Genomic DNA, 26,120 nt, shown 5'->3' on the forward strand with positions numbered 1-26,120 from the left:
TAGTGCCTGCTACTCAGGAGAATCGGAGACCCACCCAGTCCAGTCAGTAGCAGCTGGGTGAGACCTTCTGAGGCTGTGGAGGACAAGCATGTGTGCTGGAAGTTTCCCCAGCAGGCAGCTTGGGGAAACAGAGACCCCGGGGAGGAAAAATGAGTCAAGCAACACCAGGGGGCATGTCTATGCCTTACAAGTCCCAGAATCTCCTTGAGACCCAGCTGGGGCAAAGGACCAGGCCAAGCCCAGGGCCAAGAGTAAATAAATCTCAATGTGTACCTGTCTTCAAACAGATGCTTACACAGGAGTGTGAATGTGAATCTAAGGACATAGGGGCATATTTGTAGAAAAATTTCCCCACGTTCTTGCTTTTTTCCACTCTGAAAAATAAATTGGAGCCTGGGACTGCAGCTCAGCTGGTAAAGTGCTCTGCTAGCAAGCCCAAAGCTCTGGTTTGATTCCCTGCATAAAGGGTTGGTGCCACAGGTCCTCTGATCTCAGCATTCAGGAAATGGAGTCCAAAGATCAGGATTTCAAGGTAATCAAGTTCCACTAAGCGGGTCGGCGGTAGAGAAAAGAAAGGGGAGAGGGAAGAGTCAGATTTTATCCTAGACTAGAATTATGTCTGATAAAAAGTATTACCTTATTAAGATTGTTTTTTAAAGCTAAATCGATACATCCATCTAGTGGATTTTAGCACAGGCCAGAGCCATGAAAGCCAAGGGCCAAAAAAAAGGGCCTTCCTTCTTCCCACATTGCCCTCTGCTTTCTCATCTAAAAGCAAAACAAAGCTTTTAATCTCAGCATTGGGGGGGGGGGAAGGGTAAGGGAGGAGAGAGAATGGGGGCATAGAAAGTTCCAGGAGGCCAGAGCTATACAGAGAGACCCTGTCTCAAAATAAATAAGTAAATAAACAATTAAAAAAAAAAAGCATAACTTTAGCAGCTTTTATTCTACTAAGTCGCAGTGAAGATCTTGAGTAAAAGGAAGTCCCGGGCCTGAGAGGCGCTGGACCAGCACCAAGGCCAGTAGCTCTCCCCTGTCTTCCACGCCCCCTTCTTCCACCCCTTCTCCACGTCCCTCCTGGATCCACGCCCCTGCCTCCGCCCTCGGGAGGAGCTCCTCCCCAACCCTGCGCTCCTACTCTCTCGGTACCTTGGGCAGCGGGACAGCAGGGCCGTGCGTGTCGCCCACTGGACTCGGGTAGCCTGGCAGCTCGGCGCCCCCACGGTAACGTCCCCCGCGCTCTCCGCGGCGACGTGTCTGAGTCCCGGCTGCTGTCCTGGCCACGGCAGCTCAGCTTGGTTTGCGGCCAGCGTCTTAACGCACCAGCAGGGGCTTTGGGGTGGCAGCGGGTCGTGCAGGGGGCGGGGCGAGGGAGGATTTCCCACCTGCAGCCGGGGTTCAGCAGTGCCGGGAGAACCCCGAAACCCAGGGCTGTGAGCTGGGCTCAGAGGCCTCTGCGAACTCGCCCGCGGTTCTAGACCCCACTCCCAGGCCCAGGCCCTGCCTTAAACGCCAACCCCGAGGGTAGCCATCTGCCGCAAGGGGCCGAGTCTCCGAACCGTCCCAGACGCGGAATCCCGGCCCAAAGGCGGGTATCGCTGTTATTATTATTTATCGTGCTTATTGCCCTGTCTCCTTTCTGGAATAAAACCCAGAAAAGTCTCAAGAAGTAATTATCACAGTAATGTACTGCGGAGGTCTGAGTCCAGAATCGTCACACAACAGTCTAACGAAAGTGCAACTGATTTTTTTAAAAAAAAATTTATTATGTTTTGGAACCAGCAGGGGTGTTTCTTGTAGTTGTTAGGCTGGGAACGCTGTCCCTTGACGTGATTGGTCAGAACCAACACGGCCCTTACCCCTGTAAGGAGCTTGGGTCTCTGTGCTAAATGGGCCAGCTTCTTATTGCTCATAGAGAATTCACTGGCACGAGCTGAGTTCAAGCCAGGCCCTTGCTCTGTGCCTTGTTCATGTCTTTTCTTGAGTTACAGAATCTGGAGCCCATTTCCGTGCCCGGGTACCCTAGGGTCCATTCCACTGAGAACGGGGCTTTGGGGGAAATGATCCTTTTGGCTGTTCCGGTAGCCCGACCTGCTTCTGTCCTGTCCAGCACACGCAGCAGTTGGTTTGATTGGGGTATTGGGTAGTACTAACTTGTAGCATTTCCTTTACTCTGGTCCGGTTATGCAGCGAGGATTTCAGGCCAGCTAACCCTGTCCACAGCATTTCGGAATTCCCCGTGGTTACTGAAGGCACTGCTGAGCCACTGGCCTCCTGACCCTGCTTCTGCCTTCTGAGATGCTGTGCCTGCGTTCGTTACCCACTGCACTGGGCTTTCGGGTTGCCTGGATTTTGTTCTTTGTCATGGACTCCTGCGTGGGGCGACTGTATATCCCCGATTCCTAAAGTCATTTCTGTTTGTGCCCATTGCCCCAGCGTGACAGTATCCACCCCAGTTCTATTTAAGAATATTCTTGGTTTCAGGCCCGGCTAATGCACACGGCTGAGGATAGCTATGAATGAGGCCCCAAATGAAATCGGGATTTTAAAACATTATGTGATTTCATTTATCTGCTTACTCTTGTAACTTGATGTCACCATTCTGAGGCTTGAACTTTGTAGATAGCAAAGTCATGTCGCAATGGCGAAAGTACGGACTTGCGTGCTAGGTAATTTAGCACACCCCTGTCCCTAAAGTGAATGTACATGCATTTGTAGGCAGCAAGAGTGGCACATGGCAGATAATGTAGAACTCGGAGTGGACCCACAGGTGTCAGAGACCCTTGACTTCAGGACTAGAGGTGGAGCTCAGTGGCAGAGCAATTGCAGAAAGCCCGGGCTCTGTCTCCAGGGCCAGGCAGAGGCCAAGGGGAAGGAAAGGAGAGCAGATTTCTATGGACAGTGTGTAGAAACACCTAAGTGGTATTGAGTTATGCATGGTCAAATGACCCCCGTTACTGTGGGGCCTTAACATTGAAACCCCTAAGTTCTTCTGTGATCTCTGTCTCATTCTAAGGACCATAAGGCCCTGAATCCATACCAGGAGCCAGAGCCAATTAGCCATGGCTAGAGAGCTTCAAAGGCAGTACGTAAGGTCTGCTGCTGGCCTTCTAGAATTAGGCTCCGAGGTAGGGCACAGGTTATTGGTAATAATGCCCAACCATCCTGACTTGCCTGGGACTAAGGGTTTCCTGGGACATGGGACTTGCAGTTTTTAAAAAAATCTGTATTTTATTTAGTTTTTTGTTTTGTTTTGGTTTTGGTTTTTTTGTTGTTGTTGTTGTTGTTTGGTTTTTGGTTTTTTCGAGACAGGGTTTCTCTGCGTAGCTTTGTGCCTTTCCTGGAACTCACTTTGGAGACCAGGTTGGCCTCGAACTCACAGAGTTCCACCTGCCTCTGCCTCCTGAGGGCTAGGATTAAAGGCCTGCACCACCACTGCCCGGCTTTATTTAGTATTCATAATGCTTAGAATGTGGTTTGATCAAACATCTGTCCCCATTCTTTCCCCTCTGGTTCCCCCCACACACACACCACTTTTCCCTCCCACCTTCATGTTCTCCCTCTCTTAAAAAACAAGCAAGCAAACAAAAAACCCCACTGAGCCCATTCAGTACATGGGTGTGGAACCGTCTACTGGAGCATGGGTAGCCTCTCAGAGCCTGCATCCTTGAAGAAGACTGACTCCCAATTTCCCATTCCTCTAGGCTGTTTCTATCTCCTGGCTATTGTGAATAGAACAACAAGGATCATGGATGGCTTTGTAATAGGATGTAGACTCCTTTGGGAATGTGTCCAGGAGTGGTACATCTGGATCATATGGTAGATCCATTGTTAGCTTTTTGAGGAATCACCACACCAATTTCTATAGTGGCTGCACAGGTTTGCACTCCCACCAATAATGACTAAATGTGCCTCTTTCCCCATATCCACACCAGCATTTGCCAATTGGATCTTCTGGTCTTTTCCCTACTAAGAAGCCTGTCAAAAATGGCAGCTAGCTGCTATTGCTATGATCTTTCTCCATGCCAAGGTTTTCTTGGTCACTGGTAAGGGCTGTAATTCTCTTTTCCTAGCATGCTCCAGTACCTACACCTCAAGGTAGTGGGCTCAGTGGAATTTCCTGTTTTGATCAGAAGGGTTATAATTGACACAAGATTTGGCAAAGCTGAGATGAGATTCAAATTAGGGCTGCCACAGTCATGTCTGAGATACATATCCCAGTGAGTGGGGGCTCAGGGATCACATCAGAGGACTGTGGAACTCAGCTTCACCCTATGGGGTGCAAGGAGCTTGAAGACCAGCTGCCTCTGGGACTCTTCCTCTGCAGGCTTCCCGGATCATGCGGTACACTAGCACCCGGGGAATGGCCCCACGGGTCAACTTTGAGGGGGCCCTCTTCTCTGGCTATGCACCAGATGGGGGCCTGTATGTGCCAGAGGAGTTCCCACAGCTGGACAGAGAGACCCTGCGTCACTGGAGCACGCTTTCCTATTGCAACCTGGTGAAGGAGCTGTGTGCCCTCTTCATTGGCCTGGAGCTCATCCCAAGACATGACCTAAATGGTGAGGAGCCCCCCTGCAGCACCCCTGCCCCAGCTCAGCACCTTACATGCCCTCCCTGAATTGTGCTCATCGCCCAACCACTGGAGAATCCCCAGGTGCCTTTCTCAAACCTTGCGAACTTTTTCCTGATTCTAGAATTTCACAATTAGACTATCCAGGACTCCTCATTCCTCTGTTCCGCCTCCAGTGAGATGAATGTCAAAATGTGCCATTGAAGATTGATTATTATTTTAAAAAAATACGTCAAGATTATTAAGGATTTTTAAGTCGTCCAGAATTCTTGAGTGTTGATGATTGTCTCTCTCATTCATCTGGACACCTAGATTACTATTTTGTCTTGTTGAGTGTCCTGGGACAGGTTGTCTCAAGCTGTAGAGTGTAATTAATTTTCCTCAAGGATCTCAATTTTAAAAGCAGACTCTACTTCAGTAGGGGTGTGTGTGTGTATGTGTGTGTTATTTTTCTGTGCTGTGGTAAGTCACCATGATCAAGACAACTTAGAGAAAAAAGAGTCTATTTGAGACTTACACTTTGGGATGGTTAGAGTCCATGACCATCATGGTAGGGAGCATGTCTACAGTCATAGCACTGAAGCAGTGACTGAGGGCTTACATCTTGATCTATAAGCACGAGGCAGAGAGAGCTAACTGGGAATGGTGTGAGCTTTTGAAACCTCCAAGTCCACCCAGTCCATCCCAGGGACACACCTCCTCCAACAAGGCCACACCTCCTAATCCTTCCCAAACAGTTCCACCTATTGAGGACCAAGCATTCAAACGTATGAGTCTGTGGGAGTCATTCTCATTTGAAAACCACAGGGTGGGTATAAGGATTCTGCCCTTCTATTAAGTGCCTATTTAGGACTACAGCTGTTGGTTCTCAGGCAACATTTTGAGTGACAAGAAGAAAATCCACAGGGTAGCATTTTTAATCAATATTTTCTGTTGCTGTGATTAAACACCATGACCAAAGCAATTTGGGGAGGAAAAGGTTTCTTTCAGCATACAACTCTCAGGTCATGCTCTATTGCTGAGGGAAGTCAGGGACAGGAACCTGGAGGTAGGAACTGAAGCAGAAGACATGGAGGACCACTGCTTACTGGCTTGACCCTCATGGCTTGCTTATCCTTCCTTCTTATACACCCTGAACCACCTGACCAGGGGTAACACCACCCCCAGGGAGCTGGGCACTTCCCACATCAGTCATTAAACAAGAAAATGTCCACAGATTTGCCTATAGGCTAATTTGATGGCAGCAGTGCCACAGTTGACATTCTTTCTTCCCAAATGTGTCTAGGTTTGTAAACAACCTGCACAGTAATGGTGGGTGTTGTAGTTGGGAAGGAAAAAGGACTACATTGTTCCCATGACCAGCAGTGATGGCATTACCTTGGCAGTGGGTAGACATTTCAAAGTCAGATCAGACTGGTTGACCCAGACTCCACATTTTCATAAGGTCTTAGGTGTGGTGCACAACAGAAGTACAGGAAGCTAGGTTCTAAACTGTGGCTAAGTTTGTATATCAGCCATGCCCAGGTCCCGGCACCACAGATGTGAGATTTAGTATTACAAAAATAGACTAACAAAACTTCCATCTTTAGGGAAGAAAATTAGGAGGCTGAAACTGACTTATTTGGTCCATGATTTGATCTTCTATTGAAATATGTGCTTATAAAAAGACTCAAATGAGCTGGAGAGATGGTTCAATAGTTAAGAGCACTGGCTGCTTTTCCAGAGGATCTGGATTCAGTTCCCAGAATCCACATGGTGACTCGCAACCATCTGTAACTCTATCTCCAGGGGATCTGACTCCCTCTTCTGGCCTCTTCAGGCACTATACACACATGGTACATATCCATACATGTAGCCAAAACACCCATTCACATAAGATAAATAAAAATAAAAAGACGCAATGAAGAAGTATACAAAATGAAAACAAGACACTTTTTAGAGCCAGTTCTAGTCTCTGGGAATTCTAAAGAGGAATGTATGAGCAGTTTAATACATGTCCCCCAGGTTTTTCTAGACCTATACAATTCTGTTCCTAAACATGTCATTTAGATCAGATTTTCTGGACTTTTTAGCTGGCAATGGGAAATAAACACTTTAAAGAGGCAGAAAGAGAACTTGAAGAGCTAATGCCTTCACCTGCTGTCCATCTCTACCCTCACAGATCTGATTGACCAAGCCTTCAGCAGATTCCGCCACAGAGATGTGGTCCATCTGTGCAGACTGAGGAATGGGCTGAACATACTGGAGCTGTGGCATGGGGTCACATACGCCTTCAAGGACCTGTCACTGTCCTGCACTGCTCAGTTCCTGCAGTACTTCCTGCAGAAGAGGAAGAAGCATGTCACCATTGTTGTAGGTGGGTGTTAGGAAAAGGCAGGGGCCTTTAGCATCCCAGCTGGAGTGTGCCCATGCACAGGACGCCCTTGATTGAAGCTTTCAATGCTTATGCTATCAGTTCTTCTAGATCAGTGATTCTCAACCTGTGTGCTCGTGACCCCTTTGGGGGTCAAATGACTCTTTCCCAGGGGTCACCTAGGGCCATGAGAAGACACATTTTACATTGCAACTCACAACAGTAGCAAAATTATAGTTACGAGGTAGCAACAAAAATAATTTTATGGCTGGGGGTCAGCACAGCATGAGGAAGTGTATTAAAATGGTCATAGCATTAAGGATGAGAGCCAGTTTTTAGAGGATTTCTAATGTATTTTTATACCATGGATTCTGTATCATTATTTTTCTCATTGCTGTAACAAAATACCTGAGAAAAGCAATGTAAGGAAGGAAGGTTTGTTGCTCACAGCTGAGTCCGAGAGTATAGTTCACACCACAGCAAAGTGCTCACAGCTGAGTCTGAGAGTACAGTTCACACCACAGCAAAGTGCTCACAGCTGAGTCTGAGTACAGTTCACACCACAGCAAAGTGCTCACAGCTGAGTCTGAGTACAGTTCACACCACAGCAAAGTGCTCACAGCTGAGTCTGAGAGTACAGTTCACACCACAGCAAAGTGCTCACAGCTGAGCCTGAGAGTACAGTTCACACCACAGCAAAGTGCTCACAGCTGAGCCTGAGAGTACAGTTCACACCACAGCAAAGTGCTCACAGCTGAGCCTGAGAGTACAGTTCACACGGATCCTTCTCAGAATGATATTTTTAGGTGTACAGAATACTCATTGATACCCTGAGTTTTATCAGCATATCCACAGACCCTGGGCTGAGTACTAAGCACCCATCTTTCAAGTATTTGAAAGCCACTGTTGCTGCATTGCGCACCAGTATTTTTGGTTTTTCAAAACAGGGTTTCTCTGTGTAGTTTTGGTGCCTGTCCTGGATCTCGCTCTGTAGACCAGGCTGGCCTTTAACTCACAGAGATCTGCCTGGCTCTGCCTCCTGAGTGCTGGGGCTAAAGGTGAGCACCACCACCGCCCAGCGGGCACCAGTATTCTAAGGTCAATTTCATTCATCTACTCCCCTTGTGCTAAAGGGAGGGGTCGGTCTCCTTCCTAGGAACTGCTGGGGACACGGGAAGTGCTGCCATTGAGAGTGTTCAGGGATCCAAGAACATGGACATCATTGTTCTGTTGCCCAAAGGCCATTGCACAAAGATTCAGGAGCTCCAGATGACAACAGTGCTGGAGGAGAATGTCCATGTGTTTGGAGGTAGGTGAGGGGCCGTGCGGTCATGTTCGGAGGTGCTGCGGCTTAGCTCTGGGCAGGTTCCTGACTTCACGGTTTTCCACACTAGCTGGCACGGCTTTAGACTTTCACTCACTGTGTTGAACTATTGCAGCTGGTTCAGGTGCCTGTCAGTGCTGCCTCTGTGCAGATCCCACTTGCCAATGTCACATGTACGGGAGCCATGTAGAACCATAACTCAAGCTAAGCAACTTTCTCTCTTCCAGTGTTGTGTTTCATAGTTGAGAGAATGTGTCAGTACATGTGGGTAGTCCATGTCATTCTATAAAGGACAGACTACTAGGCCATGCCTGTTAAAATAGGAAGCTGTCCTGGGCTGCCTCCTACCGGTTCCATATAGCTGTCATATAATGAAGACCTTTATCATGGCAAGAGTAGCTTTAGGGGTCTTTGTTGGGGTTTTACACACTCTGGCCATGCAGGCTGGCATGGTTGTTTGATCATTCACTTGATACACAGGAAATGTTCTATCAGTCAATCAATCAATCAATAAAAGGGGCTGGAGAGATGGCTCAGCAGTTAAGAGCACTGACTACTCTTCTAGAGGACAGGGTTCAGTTCTCACCACCCACATGGCAACTCATTATCATCTGTAACAGCAGTGCCAGTGAGATCCAATGTCCCCTTCTGGGCACTGTATGCACATGGTACAGACATACATGCAGGCAAAACACCCATACACATAAGATAAAGTAAATAAAAATAAAATTCCTTCTATAACTTGCCTGGGTCCTGGTACAATCCTGAGTGGTTTGAATGAAAACGGCCACCATAGGCTCACATGTTTGCATGCTTGGTCCTCAGTTAGTGGAACTGTTTGGGAAGGGCTAGGAGGTGTGGCCTTGTTAGATGAAGTGTGTCACTGGGGATGGATTTCAAGGTTTCAAAAGGCCAGGCCAGGTCCAGTCTCTCTCTCTCTCTCTCTCTCTCTCTCTCTCTCTCTCTCCCTCTCCCCTCTCCCCTCTCCCCTCTCCCCTCTCCCCTCTCCCCTCTCCCCTCTCCCCTCTCCCTCTCCTCTCCCCTCTCCTCTCCCTCTCCCCTCTCCTCTCCCCTCTCCCCTCTCCCCTCTCCCCTCTCCCCTTTCCCTCTCCCTCTTTTTCTGTCTGACTTCTGCCTGTGATCAGATGTAAACTCTCAGCCACTGCTCCAGCCCCATGCCTGCTTGCTTGTTGCCATGATGATCTAGAACAAATCCTCTGAGAGTATAAACAAGCCCCCAGTTAAAGGCTTCCTTTTATAAATTGCCTTGGCCATGGTGTCTCTTCACAACAAAAGAACAGTAACTAAGGTCATCCATAGAGCATGATTGGATGTTAATATACAAACATTGACAAGGAGCTCAGACACTGGAAAGAAGTCTTACCATAAGAGTAGCAAGAATATCCTTTGTCCAGTTGCACAAGTGCAGGGAAAAGGCCCTCTGTGCTTTCTTTGGCAAGCACATGTGCATTCCAGTGCAAAGTCTGTGGTTTAGCTAATCCATTGTTGGCAAACTCATACATATCAGCCTTGGTAATTGCCCATACCTGGCTGCATTTTTTTATGGTCATTGTGAGACTTTAAATAACAATGTTTGGGCTCCCGAGGGCCCCTGCTATTCCCCACATGCCAAGCTTTCTGGTCATGGGTCTAGGGCTGTCTTTTCCCAGGTAAGCAAAGGATTGATTTTTGTACTACAGTCCTTCTCTCTTGCCTTGTACAGATACATTAGAGAACTCTTCCCGTGGGGGCTGGAGGACACTGCCCATCTGTGAGATAGTGGAAGGAAGATGTGTGGTTGATAATAAGTGTAGCAAGTCATAATTATCACTAGGGCTAAGGTATTTCTGTTCTGTGCATCAAGGAAATAGTTCTGTAGGCTTTAAAGACATCAAGTTTGTTGGTAAGCAGTGCTGTTCATGTTCTTTTACTTCTTCCAAGATTCTGGTTTGACTATCAAGAGGATGTGTATGGATTCAGGGGCTAATAGGAAAGATGTGTTTTCCCTTTGTAAGCTCAAACAGTAGAGCTGGACCACATGGGCACTGGGTTTAAACTTTATTAATTCATCATCATCATCATTATTGTGTGTGGTGAGAAGGATACACATGACACAGTGACCCCATGAAGGTCAGAGGACAGCTTTGTGGAGTCATCTCTATTTTTTTTTTCTACCTTTAAATGGGCACCAGAGATCAAACTGAAGCTGACATATTTATGTGCCATATACTCTATGCCATTGACTTTACAGGGTGTTACAGTTAAGAGAGTGCCTTGAGTCTCAGAAGAGAGTTGGGCTTTGGATTTTTTCAACAGTGTTGAGACTGAGAGATTGTGGGGACTTTGAAGTTGGACTAAGTGCATTTTGCATTGTGATGTGGCTACAAGGTCATGGGGTCCAGGGAGTGGACTGTGGTGGTTTGAGTGAGATTGGTCCATAGGCTCTTATGTTTGAGTGCCTGGTCCCCAGTTAGTGGAACTGCTTGGGAAGGACTGGGTATGGCCTTGATAGAGTGTTCATTGGAGTGGGCTTTGAGGTTTCAGAAGCCCACAGCTGTTCCCAGTTAGCGCTCTCTCGCTCTCTGTCCCTCCCTCCGTCCCTCTCTCCCTCCCTCCCTCCCTCCCTCCCTCCCTCCCTCCCTCTCTCCCTCCCTCCCTTTCTCCCTCCGTCCCTCTCTCCCTCTCTCCCTCTCTCCCTCGTGCTTGACAAGGATGTAAACTCTCAGCGGCTGCTCCAGCACCATGCCTGCCTCCAGTGCTGCAGCCTTAATGGTCATGGACTCTGACCCTCTGAAACTGCAAGCCCCCCAAATCCCGTTCTTCTACAAGTTGCTTTGGTGACAGTGTCTTCTAACAGCAATAGAACAATAACAAAGACACACGGCAAGCGTCTTACCCAGCCACTGGTTTATAACGGTGACAATGCCCATGTACATTGTGTGATTCCTGAGCACCAAGTACCTGGTGGACACTAGATGTTCATTGATTATAGTATGTGTGTGTGTGTGTGTGTGTGTGTGTGTGTGTGTGTGTGTGTGTGTTTATGGGAAGTAACAGAACATCCAACCCAGACTATCTGAAGGAACAGTTTCCAGCTTCTGTAACTGGGATGTCCAGGGGTGAAGTAGGCTCTCACTTGGTTGATTCTGAGACTCAGCATTACCATCAGGAACCCAAGTACTTCCCAGTCTCTGTTCTGTCTTCCATAGTCCTAGGCTTCTTCCTCTTGAGGTCACAGTATGGAGACTTGAGGTAACCAAGTCTCCCTTTTTCTGTGGCTCTTCCTTAAAACCAGGGGTTGTTTCTCTAGCACCCCAGCAAATGTCCTTCTGGGTCTCAGTGACCTGAACTTCTCGTATATCCATCTTGGACCCAACTCCTGACCCCATGGCATTCCAGGCACAGATTGGCTTGGCCACTGGATCAGGCTGTTTGGGGTTTCCACACGGACTACAGATGGTTCCCCTCTTCGTTGCTGCTATACAGGGATGAGCCATACTGAATGGCTGTCCTGGTACTTCCCCCAGTAAGCTTCACACCCACCCACCTTGAGGTATGGATCCAAATGGAGAATTAGATACAGGTATCAGGTAAGGTGTTGTGAAATATTATTTTAAGGCGTGTTACATTCGTTTATGCTATGGCATATTTGTTTAATGATGCAAAGATGTGTTGCATTCTTTTATGTTGCATTTGTTCAACTATGTCATTTTGCCTGTCTAAAACACCTGATTGTTCCAGTAAAGAGCTGATAGCTAGGCAGGAGAAAGGATTGGTGGGGCTGGCAGGCAGAGAGAATAAATAGGAGGAGAAATCTAGGAAGAGAAGATCAAGGAGTGAGAAAAGGAGGAGAAGAGGACATCAGGGGCCAGACATCCAGCTAGACAGCAAACCATGGAGTAAGAAGTAAAGAAAGAAATAAAGAAATAGAGAAAGGTAAAAGCCCAGAGGCAAAAGGTAGACAGGATAATTTAAGTTAAGGAAGGCTGGCTAGAAACAAGCCAAGCTAAGGCTGGGCATTCATAAGAAAGAATAAGATTCCATGTTATTTATTTGGGAGCTGAGTGGAGGGCCCCCAAAGAATAACAGCCAAAGACCAAAGAATAAAAAAAACAATAACAGTAAGGGTCAATCTAGTACAGTTACTGGGGCAGCTCAGTTGGGGTGTTGCTATGTTAGACTAATGGATAATTTACCCAATAATTTGTCAAATAGATTAAACCACTGTACAAACTCAGCTTCAGGGCCAAGTTCTGCCCAACAAGCTTACCTAGCACATAGGAGCAGAGTCAGGACACCTACACTTCACCCACAGGAGAGAAGTGACCATTCCCCCAGCCCCAATGGAGGTCACATCTTTCAGTTGGGTAAACACTCTCTCCTTCTTTCCAGAAGAGTGAAGACATACCCTTTTTGGAACAGTGAAGGCTTGGAATACAAGGGGAATTCTTTTCCCAATAGCCCAGAAGGCTGACATTTTATGTCTTATGTTATAGAATGCAGAACCACTGGAAATGCTTCTGATCGCATTTTCTTTTCTCCCAAGTGAGGACAAATACTCATGGTCACAAGAAGAAGTGACCTGCATGCTATCTTCAAGCAGCTTACACGGAGCCTGGGAAGCCAGGCCAAGCCACGTGAAAGTGAGGGAAGCAAAGGCTGGACCAGATGGGAGAGGATGAGCCCCGACTGGGAGGGCCTTGGTAGAACCTAGAGCGACTACAGGGGCTTCTCCTGCTCCTGAGAGCTGCCTTCTTCTCTCTCCTTGGCAGTGGAAGGGAACAGTGATGAACTTGATGAGCCCATCAAGGCCGTGTTTGCGGATGTGCCTTTTGTCCAGAAGCACAACCTCATGAGCTTGAACTCCATCAACTGGTCTCGGGTCCTGGTGCAGATGGCACACCACTTCTTCGCATACTTCCAGTGTGCACCCTCCTTGGACACACACCCCCTGCCCGCTGTGGAGGTGGTCGTGCCAACAGGGGCTGGGGGCAACCTTGCAGGTAAGGAGACCCTGGCATGCAAATGGACTTTCTAGAAAGTACCGGGTCTTTCAAAAGCTATCTTTTGCCTACAAACATGGAACAAAAGAAGGTTGTGTTTTATTCTAAAGATGATAGAAAACCACATTGGATGCCCTAGATTTCTTCTAACTTGGAGAGCCTGGGGACAGAACTTTCCAGGATCCTGCAGAGGAGGGAGATTGAGGACTCAAGCCTGGGAGTTTCAACAGCCTAGCCTGTGCTTACTTGCACAGAGGCTAATAGACAGACATCAAGGCTCAACCACCAAACATAGCTCAGTGTCCTTTCCCAAATTCTGCACTTTATCCCCAGCTCCGCCCACTGTCTGCTGAGGGACCCCATTTTGTGCTGTGGCACACTGTTCTCACCACCCTGGGGCCATGTGAAGCGGAAAGGACTCTGGCCTCAGCAGTCTGGCCCTGGGCCTGCCCTTTACTAGCTGAACGGATCAAGTGATGTAAGAGTGTGAGTGGGCTTTACAAAACTAAAGGTGATGTTGGTGAACATCCCCGCCCTCTCCATGAAGTAAGGGCCTGGAAAGAGAACCCAGTAGGTGGCGTGCTTGCTACACAAGTCTGAGTTTGGGTCTTCCGACATACAACTGGACGTGGTAGCATACATCTGTGATCTCCGTGCTCCCACAGCAAGAGGACAGACAGGAGAAACCCCGAAGCTGTGTCGCTAGCCTGGTGTGTCAGCAGTGAACAGTTAGACACCCTCCCTAAGGCAAGGTGGAATGCAGAGACCTAAACTCTGCAGATTGGTAGGATCCGGGCAAGACATTTGGCCTGTGGTGACTTCATTTCTTCATTTGCAGTGAGTGGGTTGCCTCACAAAACTTTATATGTGCATTCATCCCTGGTAGGCCGGGCACAGTGACCCTCCTCTTTGTCTCCCTCTCCCGCCTCCTGTGTCTCTGCCCATCTCCTCTCTCTATTTTCATTTTCAAACAGCACAAAAGTTTGTTTTCAGGGGCTGGGGATTTAGCTCAGTGGTAGAGCACTTGCCTAGCAAGCACAAGGCCCTGGGTTCGGTCCTCAGCTCCATCAACAACAACAAAAGTTTGTTTTTATTAAGCTCAATTTAAAAATAATTCTTTGCCTTTGTCCAAAAATCCTGGTGTCTTCTCGTCTTGTCCCAAGCTGGGTGCATTGCTCAGAAGATGGGCCTGCCCATCCGCCTGGTTGTGGCCGTGAACCACAATGACATCATCCACAGGACTATCCAGAAGGGAGACTTCTCTCTGTGTGAGGTTGTCAAGCCAACCCTGGCATCCGCTATGGACATTCAGGTGGGCCTGTGGGGAGAAGAGCAGGTCTGGCCAGCCGCTGGTGGAGCAGGACTGGGTAAGGGTTGGAATGAGGTGGCCTAGGACCCTGTCTCTCAACTCAGGTGCCCTACAACATGGAGAGGATCTTCTGGCTGCTCTCTGACTCTGACAGCCAGGCAACAAGAGCGCTCATGGAGCAGTTTGAAAGAACCCAAAGTGTGCGCCTCCCCAAGGAACTACATAGCAAGGTTGGTCACTGGCCACAGCCTGGGGGGTGGGGATGGGGTGTCTCTGCAGCCTCCAGAGGCAGCAGAGTAAGGTTCTGAGGGAAGCAAGAAGGCCGTTCAATAGGACTCAGTAGACAGTGATGGTTCAAACGTCTGGAGTCTGACCTCTATTGGTTTATTTTAGGCATGTTTAAGCACAGCACAATATGGTGAACGTCATTCTTGCGATGATTAACTCAGTCCCATGTGCACAACAAAGCATACGTGTCTCCTTGAGGAACAAAATAAGCTAAATATAGATCAGGTGTGACTACATCAAAACTCTTTGTAAAGTCCATAAAGATCGGTTCTGTAGATTTACTGATAAGGGTCTCGGGGGAGGATCCAGTGCTGGAAAAGTCTCTACCACACAGAGCAAAGGTCACCAGGTTAGTAAACACATCTACATCCAGCCTTCTGGATAGATAGCGGTTATTACATTCCTACCCTTAAAGGAACAGCCCTGTGTGTTTAACGTTCTAGGCTCCCCTAGTGTTTATCTGTGAGCACAAAGACCTCTATGCCTCCTACAGCATCCCACGGAGGATGGAAAGGATGCAGCCACAGGATAGAGCTGGGGTTTGGAAGTCTGAACAAGAGAAGGGCACACCTGGTTTTTTTGAGCATCTGTGAGCCAGGAACTTTCACAGCTAACACTGATTGAATAAGGAGAGTTGTGAAACACTAAGCTAGCTGTATAGATTCGGCACCTCAGTTTCCCCATCTGTACAGCGAGGATAATAGGAATGCCTGTCTCATAGGGTTGCTGTGAGATTTGGGTCAAAAGATACATGGGAGGCACTTTACATTCTGCTGGAAATATATAGTTCCACACAGTTATTGTTTCTACTTTTATTTATTATTGTTGTTAATGTCCAATAACAGCGACAACAGTACAAGGGCAAAGTCATTGTGCCCTTCCGACATGGACAGAGACTGTAGCTCTTGCTGACCTTATCTCTCTCCTTTGTCCTCCATGTCTCTGTCACTCTACTAGAAGAGGAGAGACTTTATTTAGTTAGTAAATACGTTTTATGTATTTTAGGGAACTAGTTAGAAAGTGTTGCTTTTATTTGAATGCGGCATGGTGATAGGTTCTTATTTTGTAGGGTATCTTAATTTCTGTACCTCGTTCCCAGTCAGTGGTCATGCTGGCTCTGTACCCCTCCACAGGGCGACTGGAGCAAGCTCCCTTACTGCAGCTCTTATCACCACAAAGTTCTAGAATTGCTTCTTCTAGATTGTGCAGTCTGATTTCATCTCGGTGTCCTCCGCTTGAAGAGAATCCTTATTTACCAACTTGGCCTTCCCAGTTCTTTAACAGTCTCTTATATGACAAAATTGTCCATGGTTAATATCTCTCTTGAAGGGTTCTTCTCAAAACTGGACACATTCATCTGAGCTGAGTTATGCCCTTGATCTATACTGCTTTTTATTTTTAAAAAGTTTTCATTGTTTTTATTTAATGTGTATGAGTATTTGCCTGTATGTATGTGTGTGTACTTTATGCATGCAATGCCTATGGAGGTCAGAAGAGGGCTCATATCCCTGGAACAGTAGTTACAGATGGTTGTGAGCCACCATGTGGGTGCTGAGAACCAAGCCTGGGTCCTCTCCAAGAGCAGCCAGTGCTCTCAATAGCTGAGCCATCTCTCTAGGCCTATGCTACTCTTGACATAGCCAAACATACTCCTTCTCCTTATGTCAGTGAGATCCCCCATTAAAACTGGAGACATCAGCTGGGCAGTGATGGCATGTGCCTTTGATCCCAACACTTGGGAGGCAGAGGTAGGCAGATCTCTGTGAGTTCAAGGCCAGCCTGGTCTACAGAGTGAGTTCCAGGACAGTTACACAAAGAAACCCTGTCTTGGAAAATTTAAAAAACAAAAAACAAAAAAACCCTGGAGATACCATATCCTCTGTTTCTTCATTTTTCTCCCTGGCTGTACTCAAAGGATGCATTATTTCCTGGAAGGGAATCCATCCATCCATCCATCCATCCATCCATCCATCCATCCACCCACCCACCCACCCATCTGTCCATATTATCTATCTGCTATGGTTCAAGAACTATGTTAGGTGCTGGAAATACAAAGAGAAAATACAGCTATCATACTGAGTGATGCATATAAGTGGTATAGCACATGCTTAATATGCATTAGGCCCTGCATTCAATCCCCAGAACTGGGAAAAAGAGGAGGAAGAGCAGGAGGAGAAGAGGGGAAATATTGGTTGCCATCTCTGACCCTACCCAGGAAATACCCTATCTGTATAAACAACCTATGAACCACTTGGTCTCTGATGCCATTGAGGGTGCTGTTTGTAGGGTGTTTGCTATGTTGTAAGCATGCAGAACATCTTCAGGAAATTATCTGGAAACCACACACTCATGGAGCACTGAGAAGGGAGTATTCCTCTGCCTGTGAGTACTAGAAGGTTTCCCAGGGGAGGTGCTCCAACACAGGGTGGGAACTGACAGGGTAGTTTTCACCCCACAGGTGGTTTGAACACCCATGACTTGTGTTGTGTCTGGCTAGAGAACAGGACTGTGTGACAGTTTGATTCATGATCTAAACACATTGAGATGTACCCAAAACTTGTATAAATCCTTCTGCGAAGTAGCCTCAAAACTGTCATTGGCTCAAAACTCAGAGATTGCTTTCACTCTGAGCTGGGTCGGCATTCAGTCTGGAGCATTCATCTTAGCTCCTGGTGTTGGTGTGGCTGTGTTTATCGCAGGGTTTTAGTCCTCATATCGTTCACTAGTCCAAGCATTCACCCCTGACCCTTCCTTCAGCTTTCAGAGGCAGTGACATCCGAGTCAGTGTCTGATGAGGCCATCACCCAGACCATGGGCCGCTGCTGGGAAGAGAACCAGTACCTGCTGTGCCCCCACTCAGCCACAGCGGTGAACTACCATTACCAGCAGACCGACAGTGGGCAGTCCAGGTACCAGCAGCGAGCTCTGGGGCACTGCAGGCACCGCTCTTCTCCAAGCAGGGCATGCAAGACTAAGGATAGTGATGTTGGGAGCATGGTGGGTTCTGCGCCCAAGAACTACAACTGTTCTTAGAAGAGGAGTGAATTATTTCCCAGGCCAGGAGGGGAGGTGAAGGCTGAGCTGGGTCTTCATTGGGAAACTTTGTAGGGTTCTTAGATAGGTAAGTTCAAGATACTAATCATGTCTTCCTCTGTCTCTGCTCTCTGCCCCACACCCCCCACCCCGCCCCTAAACTTTCCTCGGTCCTTCTTCCTCCATCTTCTCCCTTTTCTCTCCTGTCCTGCCCCATCTTCAGGAGCATCTCCCGGTGCTGCCTGGCATCCGCCTCTGCTGTCAAATTCCCAGAAGCAGTCCAGGCTGCTGGGCTGACTCCCCAGACTCCTGCAGAGATCCTAGCCCTGGAGCACAAGGAGACGCGCTGCTTCCCGATGAGGAGAGGAGATGACTGGATGCAGATGCTGCGAGACACCATTGAGAGCGTGTCCCAGCGCTGGCAAGGTGGTGCTGTGAACCCCTCAGAATAGCCAGGCCGGAACTGGTTTGAAGACACTTGTCCTGGGACTCACTAGGACAAGATGGCTCAGTAGTTAAGAACTCTTGCTGCTCTTCCAGAGGACCCAAGATTAGTTCCCAGCACCCATGTCAGGTGGCTCACAACCATGTATAACTCCAGCTGCAGGAGTTCTGACACTTCTGACCTCTGTGGGCAATGAACTCATGTGCACATAAACACAATCAGACACACATACCTATATATCATTTAAAATAATAAAAATAAATCCTTTTTTAAACTTCCTTGTTCCAGCTGGGTGTGGCAGCACATTTAATTCCAGCCTTTAGGAGGAAGAGATAGCAGGTCTCTGTGAGCTCTGAACCAATGTGGTTTACATAGAAAATTCCAGGGCAGCCTGATCTACATGGTAAGTTTGTGTCTTTAAAAGTATATATATTCTCGTCCCAAGGAGATTTGCCCTTAAGCAGCTTGTGTCCCTGCTTCTGGGGAAAGCTGCAGGTGTTTCCTGGGAATCTGCTTGCTTGCCTTTGTTCTGTGAGGGGAAGAATGAGCAGCTGGGGTAGAGGGTGGCCGATGTTGAAAGGCTTGGCAGTATCATTCTTAATATGCAAGTTTCAGGGACTGCACATAATGAGCCTTGAAGGGGTCAGGATTCCAGACCTGTGACATGAAGCTACTCACCTACATAGTGGTCTGGGTCTTTTGGTCTCTGGCTCTCTGCTTATTCAGCCACCAAACCAAGTTCAGAGCCTTGGCCCTCCTTGACATTTGCTTCCAACCTGCTGAAACATTGGGGAACCCCGGAATAAAAGCTCTGGTAGCTGGATGGGGCTCCGAATGGCTGTTGGGCAGAGCAGAGCTGCAGGGTTGAGGGCAGCCCCACTAGCCTGAGGTGATGCTGAGGCACTCGCCACATCCACCTGCTGCACCAGGTTAGCTCAGCAGAGCAGGCAGAGGGCTGGGAAGCCTGGGCTGGTGGTGTGGATAGAAGTAATTGATCACAAAACTGAAGGTCGTGTGGGACAGAAAGCCATGGTGGCATCCGCGTCCCAACCAAGTCATCTAGCTTCTCAGTTATTTGTGTTACTGGGTTCAGATCTTATGGGCAGCAGGAGAAATTTCAGGCAAGCACAAGTCCACAACTGGCAGTGGCAGTCCTTGGAAGGTGGACTTCACTCCAGGAAGACAGAGATGGCGGTGAGTAGAGGGAAATTGTTAGCACTACAGGACGCTATTGCCCTACCCTTACGGCTGCTCTGCCCTCGTCTACTCGGGCCTTGGGTACTTCCTCATCCAGGACTGAGAATGCTCACCACCCAGAACCAGTCTGATTGGTTTGTCCCATCAGAACATGCCAGATCCACACTTCTGTGGTACCTGGGTACCACAGAGGGAGTGCTGGAGGAAGCCCACTACTGGAAAGGTAGCCATTGAGAACCAGCGTTTAGTAGGGATGCTGGACCCATGGGGGGCAGCAAGGGCAGGGCCACTCTAAAGGAATGACAGTGACCCCCTTACAGGCACATCACAGTTTCTGGGACACTACCATCTACAGTGTCTTCGTTAGGGTTTTATTGCTGTGAACAGACACTAGGACCATGGCAACTCTTATAAAGGAAAACATTTAATCGGGGCTGGCTTACAGTTTCAGAGGTTTAGTCCATTATCATCATGGTTGGGACATGGCAGCGTGCAGGCAGACGTGGTGGTGGAGAGGAATTGGAGAGTTCTGCATCTGGATCAGCAGACAGCAGAAGTGAAGACTGCCACACCAGGCCTGGCTTGAGCATATAAGACCTCAAAGCCCGCCTCCACGGTGACACACTTCCTCCAACAAGGCCACACCTCCAAATAGCGCCACTCCCTATGGGCCAAGCATACAAACATATGAGTCTATGGGGCCGTTCCTATTCAAACCACCACACACAGTATCAGACACATGGAACTTCTAGGGACACTTACCTATTGGCTAGGACTGACTCAGTGCACAGGAGTCACCATACTGCTTGAGATCCATGACTGTGTTTTAAATTTTGTTTCTCATTTATGCATGTATTGTTGCTCACTGCCGCATATGGCAGACTGTCTGGCCTGCAGACTTCCTGGGATCCCTTGTCTCTGCCTCCCTTCTTGCTGCGGGAGTGCTGGCATTGCACACTGCCTCATCTGAATTTTACATGAGATCTGGAGATCTAAATTTAGGAACTCAGACTTGTAGGGCAAGCCCTTCATCCACAGAGCCATCTCCCCAGCCTTTAACATTTGTAAAACCAAAAGAAAACAGTACAGTCCTGACCTGGACCAGGAGGTCATTCTTCAATGACAAGGTCCTGAGAGAGAGGAGCAGATCAGAAGATAAAGATAGAAGATAGAGAAGATAATAAAGTGTTTGATCAGGACGTCTTGCACGAGCTGTGTCTTAAGCTAAGCAAACTATAAAGAAGTACAGGGTCTTATATACTGTCTTCAGGGGAGAAAGGGGACAGAGTCAACAGTAGGACAGAATCAGCCCGAGGCTAAGCAAGCAGCCTTGGACAAGGAGAGTACAAGGCATCTCCAGAGCATCACGGACTGGGCACATAGTCGCAGTCTTGGAACTAACAACAAGTGTTTGTTACAGGGGGAAAGCCAAATTCCCAGGAACTGAAACTAACTTCTTTGAGACCTTGGTCTCAGCCCCAGCCTGGCCTTGCCAAGTCTATGCCCCAGCAAGGACACAAGACTTAAGTTCCTTTTGTCCCTTCATCAGAGCCTCTGAGAAAGCTCTGGATCAGTCCAGCCCTCAGCCCAGTCCAGCGTGGGTTACTGGATGATTGTTCAACAGTTTTCAAATACTTTTGTAGAGCAAGAGCCTCATAGGGGGCCAGTGAGATGGTTCAGCAGGCAAAGCCCTTGCTGTGTGAGCCTAGTGACTGGAGTTTGGTTCTCAGAACCCACATACAGGTAGAAGGAGAGAATCTACTCACATCATATACACACAATAACGATAACTTCAAATAAGTAAATTGAAGAAAGTCATAATGTGTTCCTGATAGCACCTACAATGTGTCAGTCACTGCTTTACAAAAATTAGTTCACAGGATCTTGATGGCGGCGTGACATTGTTGGCTCCTCATGCCCCCATGTTACAAAGGAGCTGACTGGGGTTCTGGGATGTGAGGTAACATGCTGTGAAGACGGGCCTCACCTCAGTATGGCTTTGGATTTGGTGTGAAGTGTTCATCACAGCTCCTCTGGAGAGCCAGTTCCATTCCTGTGGGGTCCCCTTGCTGTGTTCAACGTCCTTTTCTTCCCTCCTCTTTGCCCCCCCCCCACTCTGCTTCCTGGCCCTTTCCCCCTTCTTTGCTTTCCGAGGGAACCTGGCTGTGTTTTCCCAGAAGGCCCACCAGGGCCTGCTGCAGCCTTGGTTGCCTGGAGACCTATCCATCATGGAGAAGCCACCGCAGCTGTGTGGGAGCCTAGACTAAAGGCAAAGGACACAGCAGCTCTAGGTGAGAGTCTACATGGGGTGCAAATGGAGAGAGGATGGGGAAGAAAGGTTGAGAGATAAGTTCAAGGTACACTGACCCCTGTCTAACACCATTCTGGGCTGAACTGTGTCTCTTCCAATTAGTCTGCAGATGCTGTAAGCCACAATGCCTTTGAATATCACTGCAGTTGGAGATGGGGTCTTTAAAATGGCAATTCAGGCTGAGAGTGATCGCACACACCTTTGGTCCCAGCACTCTGTAGGCAGATGCTGTAGGCTGGTCCCTTGAGTTTTAGGCCAGCTAAGGCTGCACATTAAGACCCTGTCTCAAACAAACAAGCAAAGGAATGAATAGCAATTCAGTTAAAATAAAGTCTTTGGGAGAGGACCTAATCCAGTGAGGGTGGTGTCCTTGTAAGAAGAGGAAAGGACCCAGACATGTACACAAAGGGAAGATGATGATGTTTGAGGGGAAAGTCAATCTACAAACCAGAGAGAGAAGCCACATGGTCTGTGATGTGCCACAATGCCAGCCAGGGCAAGCGTGCATGCGTGCATGCAAACACACACACACACACACACACACACACACACACACACACACACCACCTCATGTGCACAGGTACCACTTAACAGGAAAAGGCAGGAGTCAGTCTATTTCAGATGACGTTAGGAGCAGGTAGAAATCTTTCTAAGTCGTGTGTCTGCTGGTAGCAGGAACATGAAGCATCCATTTCATCTGTGTGGTCCTCAGTTTCCTCTTCTGCTTGCTGCTCAGAACACTTGTGTGCAGGTTTGTTTTGAGGATTCCATGAAATAGCAGATTGCTTTCTAAGTGCGAAGTACATTCTCAGTGCCATACAAACCCATCTTCTTATTAGTACACAGACAGCCTACACCCAACAAGCCAGTACTTTTAAGTTATTTTGTGATTTTTACTAATTGCTTTGTGAATTAGTCTTGTCTTGCCTGAGAGATGGTCTATCCCTCGAGGATAAAGTCTCCTGAGGCTCTGCTGGTTCAGCTCGGGCCACGGTTAGAAGATGACCTGACCCGGCTGATGCCTGGTCACAGGATCTGCTCTGGAAGTTTGGGGGCTGAATGGCACAGAATAGCCAGCAGTGCTATTGCAAGCCCACTAAATCCTGCTGGTTTCCAATGATGAACGGAGTACCTCCAGGTATGATTTTGCTGGTCATTGCAGGGAGTATATGAACAGGCACTGTGTCTGAGTGAGGGAGTGCATGCCACAGTGCACACGTGGTGGTCAAAGGACAACCTGTGGGAGTTGGTTTTCTCCTTCCATCATGTGGGTCTAGGGAACGTGTGGTGGTTTAAACGAGAGCGGCCCCCATCGGCTCATAGATTAGAAAACTTGGCCATCAGGGAGTGGCACTATTTGAAGGATTAGGAGGTGTGGCCTTGTTGGAGGAAGTATGTCACTGGGGGTTGGGCTTCAAGGTTTCAAGGGCCCTAGCCAGGTCCAGTGGCTTCCTCTCTTCCTGCTGCCTGTGGATCCAGATGTAGAACTCTCAGCTGCTTCTCCAGCACCATATCTGCTTGCATGCCACCATGCCCCATGCCATGATGACGATGGACTAAAACCCTGAAACTCTAAGCCAACCCTAATGAAATTCTTTCCTTCCTAAGAGTTGCTGTGGTCATGGTGTCTTTTCACAGCAACAGAGCATTGACTAAGACAGGGTGGAACTAAGGTAGAAAGTGCCTTTACCCACCGAACTGTTTCAGCGGCCCAGGAAATTCATTTTAGAGATGAAAACTTGAAGTCTAGAGGGCTTAGGTAACTTGCACAATGGTGGGGATGTGAGGAGAAAGGGATCTTTGGGTCTGCAGACCCGGATCCGGTCCCCTTTACATCAGCGGATGTGGTGACCTGAAGATCAGAGGAGGAGAATCTGGTGTCTGAGGATGGAAGGAGAGGGCTCATCATTAGGAGACGGACAGCTGTTCTGGGAAGGGGCCATAGAGCAGAGACTTTAAAAGAGAATCCTTTCTCCTGACGTACGGAGCTTATCTCCTCATGGTGGGGATGGCTGGGCATGGGTTTATACTCAGTGAAATGGGTGTTGCTGAGAAGGGGGTGACAGTGGTTCTGGGAGATTTTCAGGGGCAGGCAGGGAGGTCTAACTGGTGAGCTCCACCAGAAAGGCTAGCTATTGGTTTAAGGAAGCGATGAGTGAGGCCTTGGGAGCCTTTGTTGGATTTTCCCAGCTAAAATAAACATGGGGTGAGCAACTCAGGGGGGATGGGGCCACTTGCCTCCTGGAAAGAGGACAGAGCCAACCTCTGTGCCTAGAGCTTGCTGCACCTACCTGCAAAGTATCTTCCTTCCTCCTAGACCTATCTTTCTGGCTCCACCCGCCAGTCCTCCATTCTACAGCCTGTGTTCTCACAGGGCTCAGCCAATGCTCAGGGATGGGGTGACTTCTTATCACATGCTAGGCAGCACTGGGTACCTAGGGAGAGCAGGAAAAGATTTGACTGGAGGTTGTGTGTGTGTGTGTGTGTGTGTGTGTGTGTGTGTGTGTGTGTCATGTAGCTCAGGATGGTCTTGAACTTGATATGCGGCCAAGGATGATCTTGAGCTCCTAATTCTTTTACCACTATCTTTTAAGGATTATTGCCTGGTTTATGCAGTGCCAGGGATCAAACGGGCTTCATGTATGCTAGGAAAGCATTCTATCAACTCTACCGACAGAACTCCATTCCACCCACAATTTACATAGCAGCATAAAAGCTGTATCATCAAAGTCCAGGAGCTGTCCAAGGCTGTCAGTGATGGTTCTCCAGTGAAGATGCCCAAGCAGCCACCCTGGATCCCTGTACTCTACCACTGACAGATGTCGCAGGGGTTGCTTCGGGGGGCCTGCTCTCCACTCCTGAAGCATTTTTCAAAGGCCACTGTAGAAATATCATAAGGGGGCTGGAGAGATGGCTCAGAGGTTAAGAGCACTGACTGCTCTTCCAGAGGTCTTGAGTTCAATTCCTGGCACCCACATGGTGGCTCACAGCCATCTATAATGAGATCTGGTGCCTTCTTCTGGTGTGCAAGGATACATGCAGGCAGAATGTTGTATACATAATAAATAAATCTTTTTAAAAAAGAAAAAGAAAAGAAGTATCATAAGATAAGGACCTGGCTCCAACCATTGCCTCCTCTGAGAATGTCGGACTGGAGCTGCTCTGGTAGGAGATGCTGCAGAACCAAGAGAGATGGCTGTGCTGGAAACCAGGCATGTGTGGCAAAGGCTGAGCTGGGTCGTACAGGATACTGTACCCCCCCCCCCCGGGTTCAAGTCTATTTTCTTTTCCTCCTCGATGATTTGGTAATTGCAGTGATTTTGTTGCACTGGCAGGGCCTACTGTTACAGACAGAAGAGCGCATTGAAGGCGTGTGCCACCTGCTTTCTGAATGGGTGCTGGGCGCTGGTTAAGCAGAGCCAAGGCCCTGTAACCGGTGCAGTGTCAAGAATTAATGCAGGGCTTGGGTCCTTCGGATCAAGGAGGAACTGCAGGAGCCTCTCCTTTGGCTAGGCTGCTAGGGACACCTAGGGAGGGTCAGCTCTCTCCTCATCTACTATCTTGTACTGTCTCTATGCTCTCCCCTAATCAGGGATCATGTTTGCTTGGAAAACTGACTCAGTTTAGGTATGAGGGTTTAGATGGAGTGAGACCCAGCTCCACATAATGCTCCTGCAAGCAAAGGCGAGCTGTGACTGCCTTCCTCAGAGAAAACGAGCCCTTCAGATTTGTTGGATAGCCCGGTCAATAATTCTCATAGCCAGCAGAGGGCAGCAGAACACACCCAAAGTCCTCTCTCCAAAGGTGGACCAGGCCGCTTCAAGCTCCTCCCAATACAGGCAAGCAACCTGCCTGACTTTGTTTTAAGAGAACTCAGAGCCCTGAAGGTTGCAGGATTGAACCTAGGACCTTGCACATGGTAGGCAGGTGCTCTGCTACCAAGTCACACCTCAGGCTTGGCCCAGAGCACCACCTCAGGTGTTGTTTCTCAGGTGTTGCTCCTTCTTCCTTTTCTTTTAGGGTCTTTCATTGTCCTGGAGTTCTTTAAGTAGCTAAGCTGATTGGTCAACAAGTCCTGGATTCCACCAAAGATGACTCTTTTGTTTATATTTTAAATTTATTACATCTTAAATTACTATTGATGCCTCCCTCCTTCTAAAAAGTTCACACATGCCTGTGTGTGTTTTGGGGGGCAGTAGTGGGGGGCAGTATGCAAACTCAAGCATGTGCAAAGGTCAGAGGAGGAGGCAGGTGTCCTACCTTATCACACTCCCTTGAGGCAGC

The 26,120-nt window shown here is 48.3% G+C and overlaps 1 protein-coding gene across 1 annotated transcript; it reads left to right on the forward strand.

Annotated features, from left to right (window-relative positions):
• The first annotated feature begins 1,103 nt into the window (after window positions 1-1,103).
• Window positions 1,104-18,410, forward strand: Thnsl2 (threonine synthase like 2). The gene is made up of 9 exons (XM_036182346.1): window positions 1,104-1,224; window positions 4,328-4,562; window positions 6,735-6,929; window positions 8,083-8,235; window positions 13,023-13,253; window positions 14,417-14,565; window positions 14,667-14,792; window positions 17,608-17,759; window positions 18,107-18,410. Exons 2-9 carry the CDS (start codon window positions 4,340-4,342, stop codon window positions 18,333-18,335), a joined length of 1,458 nt encoding a protein of 485 aa, XP_036038239.1. The 5' UTR covers window positions 1,104-1,224; window positions 4,328-4,339; the 3' UTR covers window positions 18,336-18,410.
• Window positions 18,411-26,120: the final 7,710 nt, after the last annotated feature.

This window comes from Onychomys torridus, chromosome 3 (assembly GCF_903995425.1).
Source record: "Onychomys torridus chromosome 3, mOncTor1.1, whole genome shotgun sequence".
Lineage (NCBI taxonomy): Eukaryota > Metazoa > Chordata > Mammalia > Rodentia > Cricetidae > Onychomys > Onychomys torridus.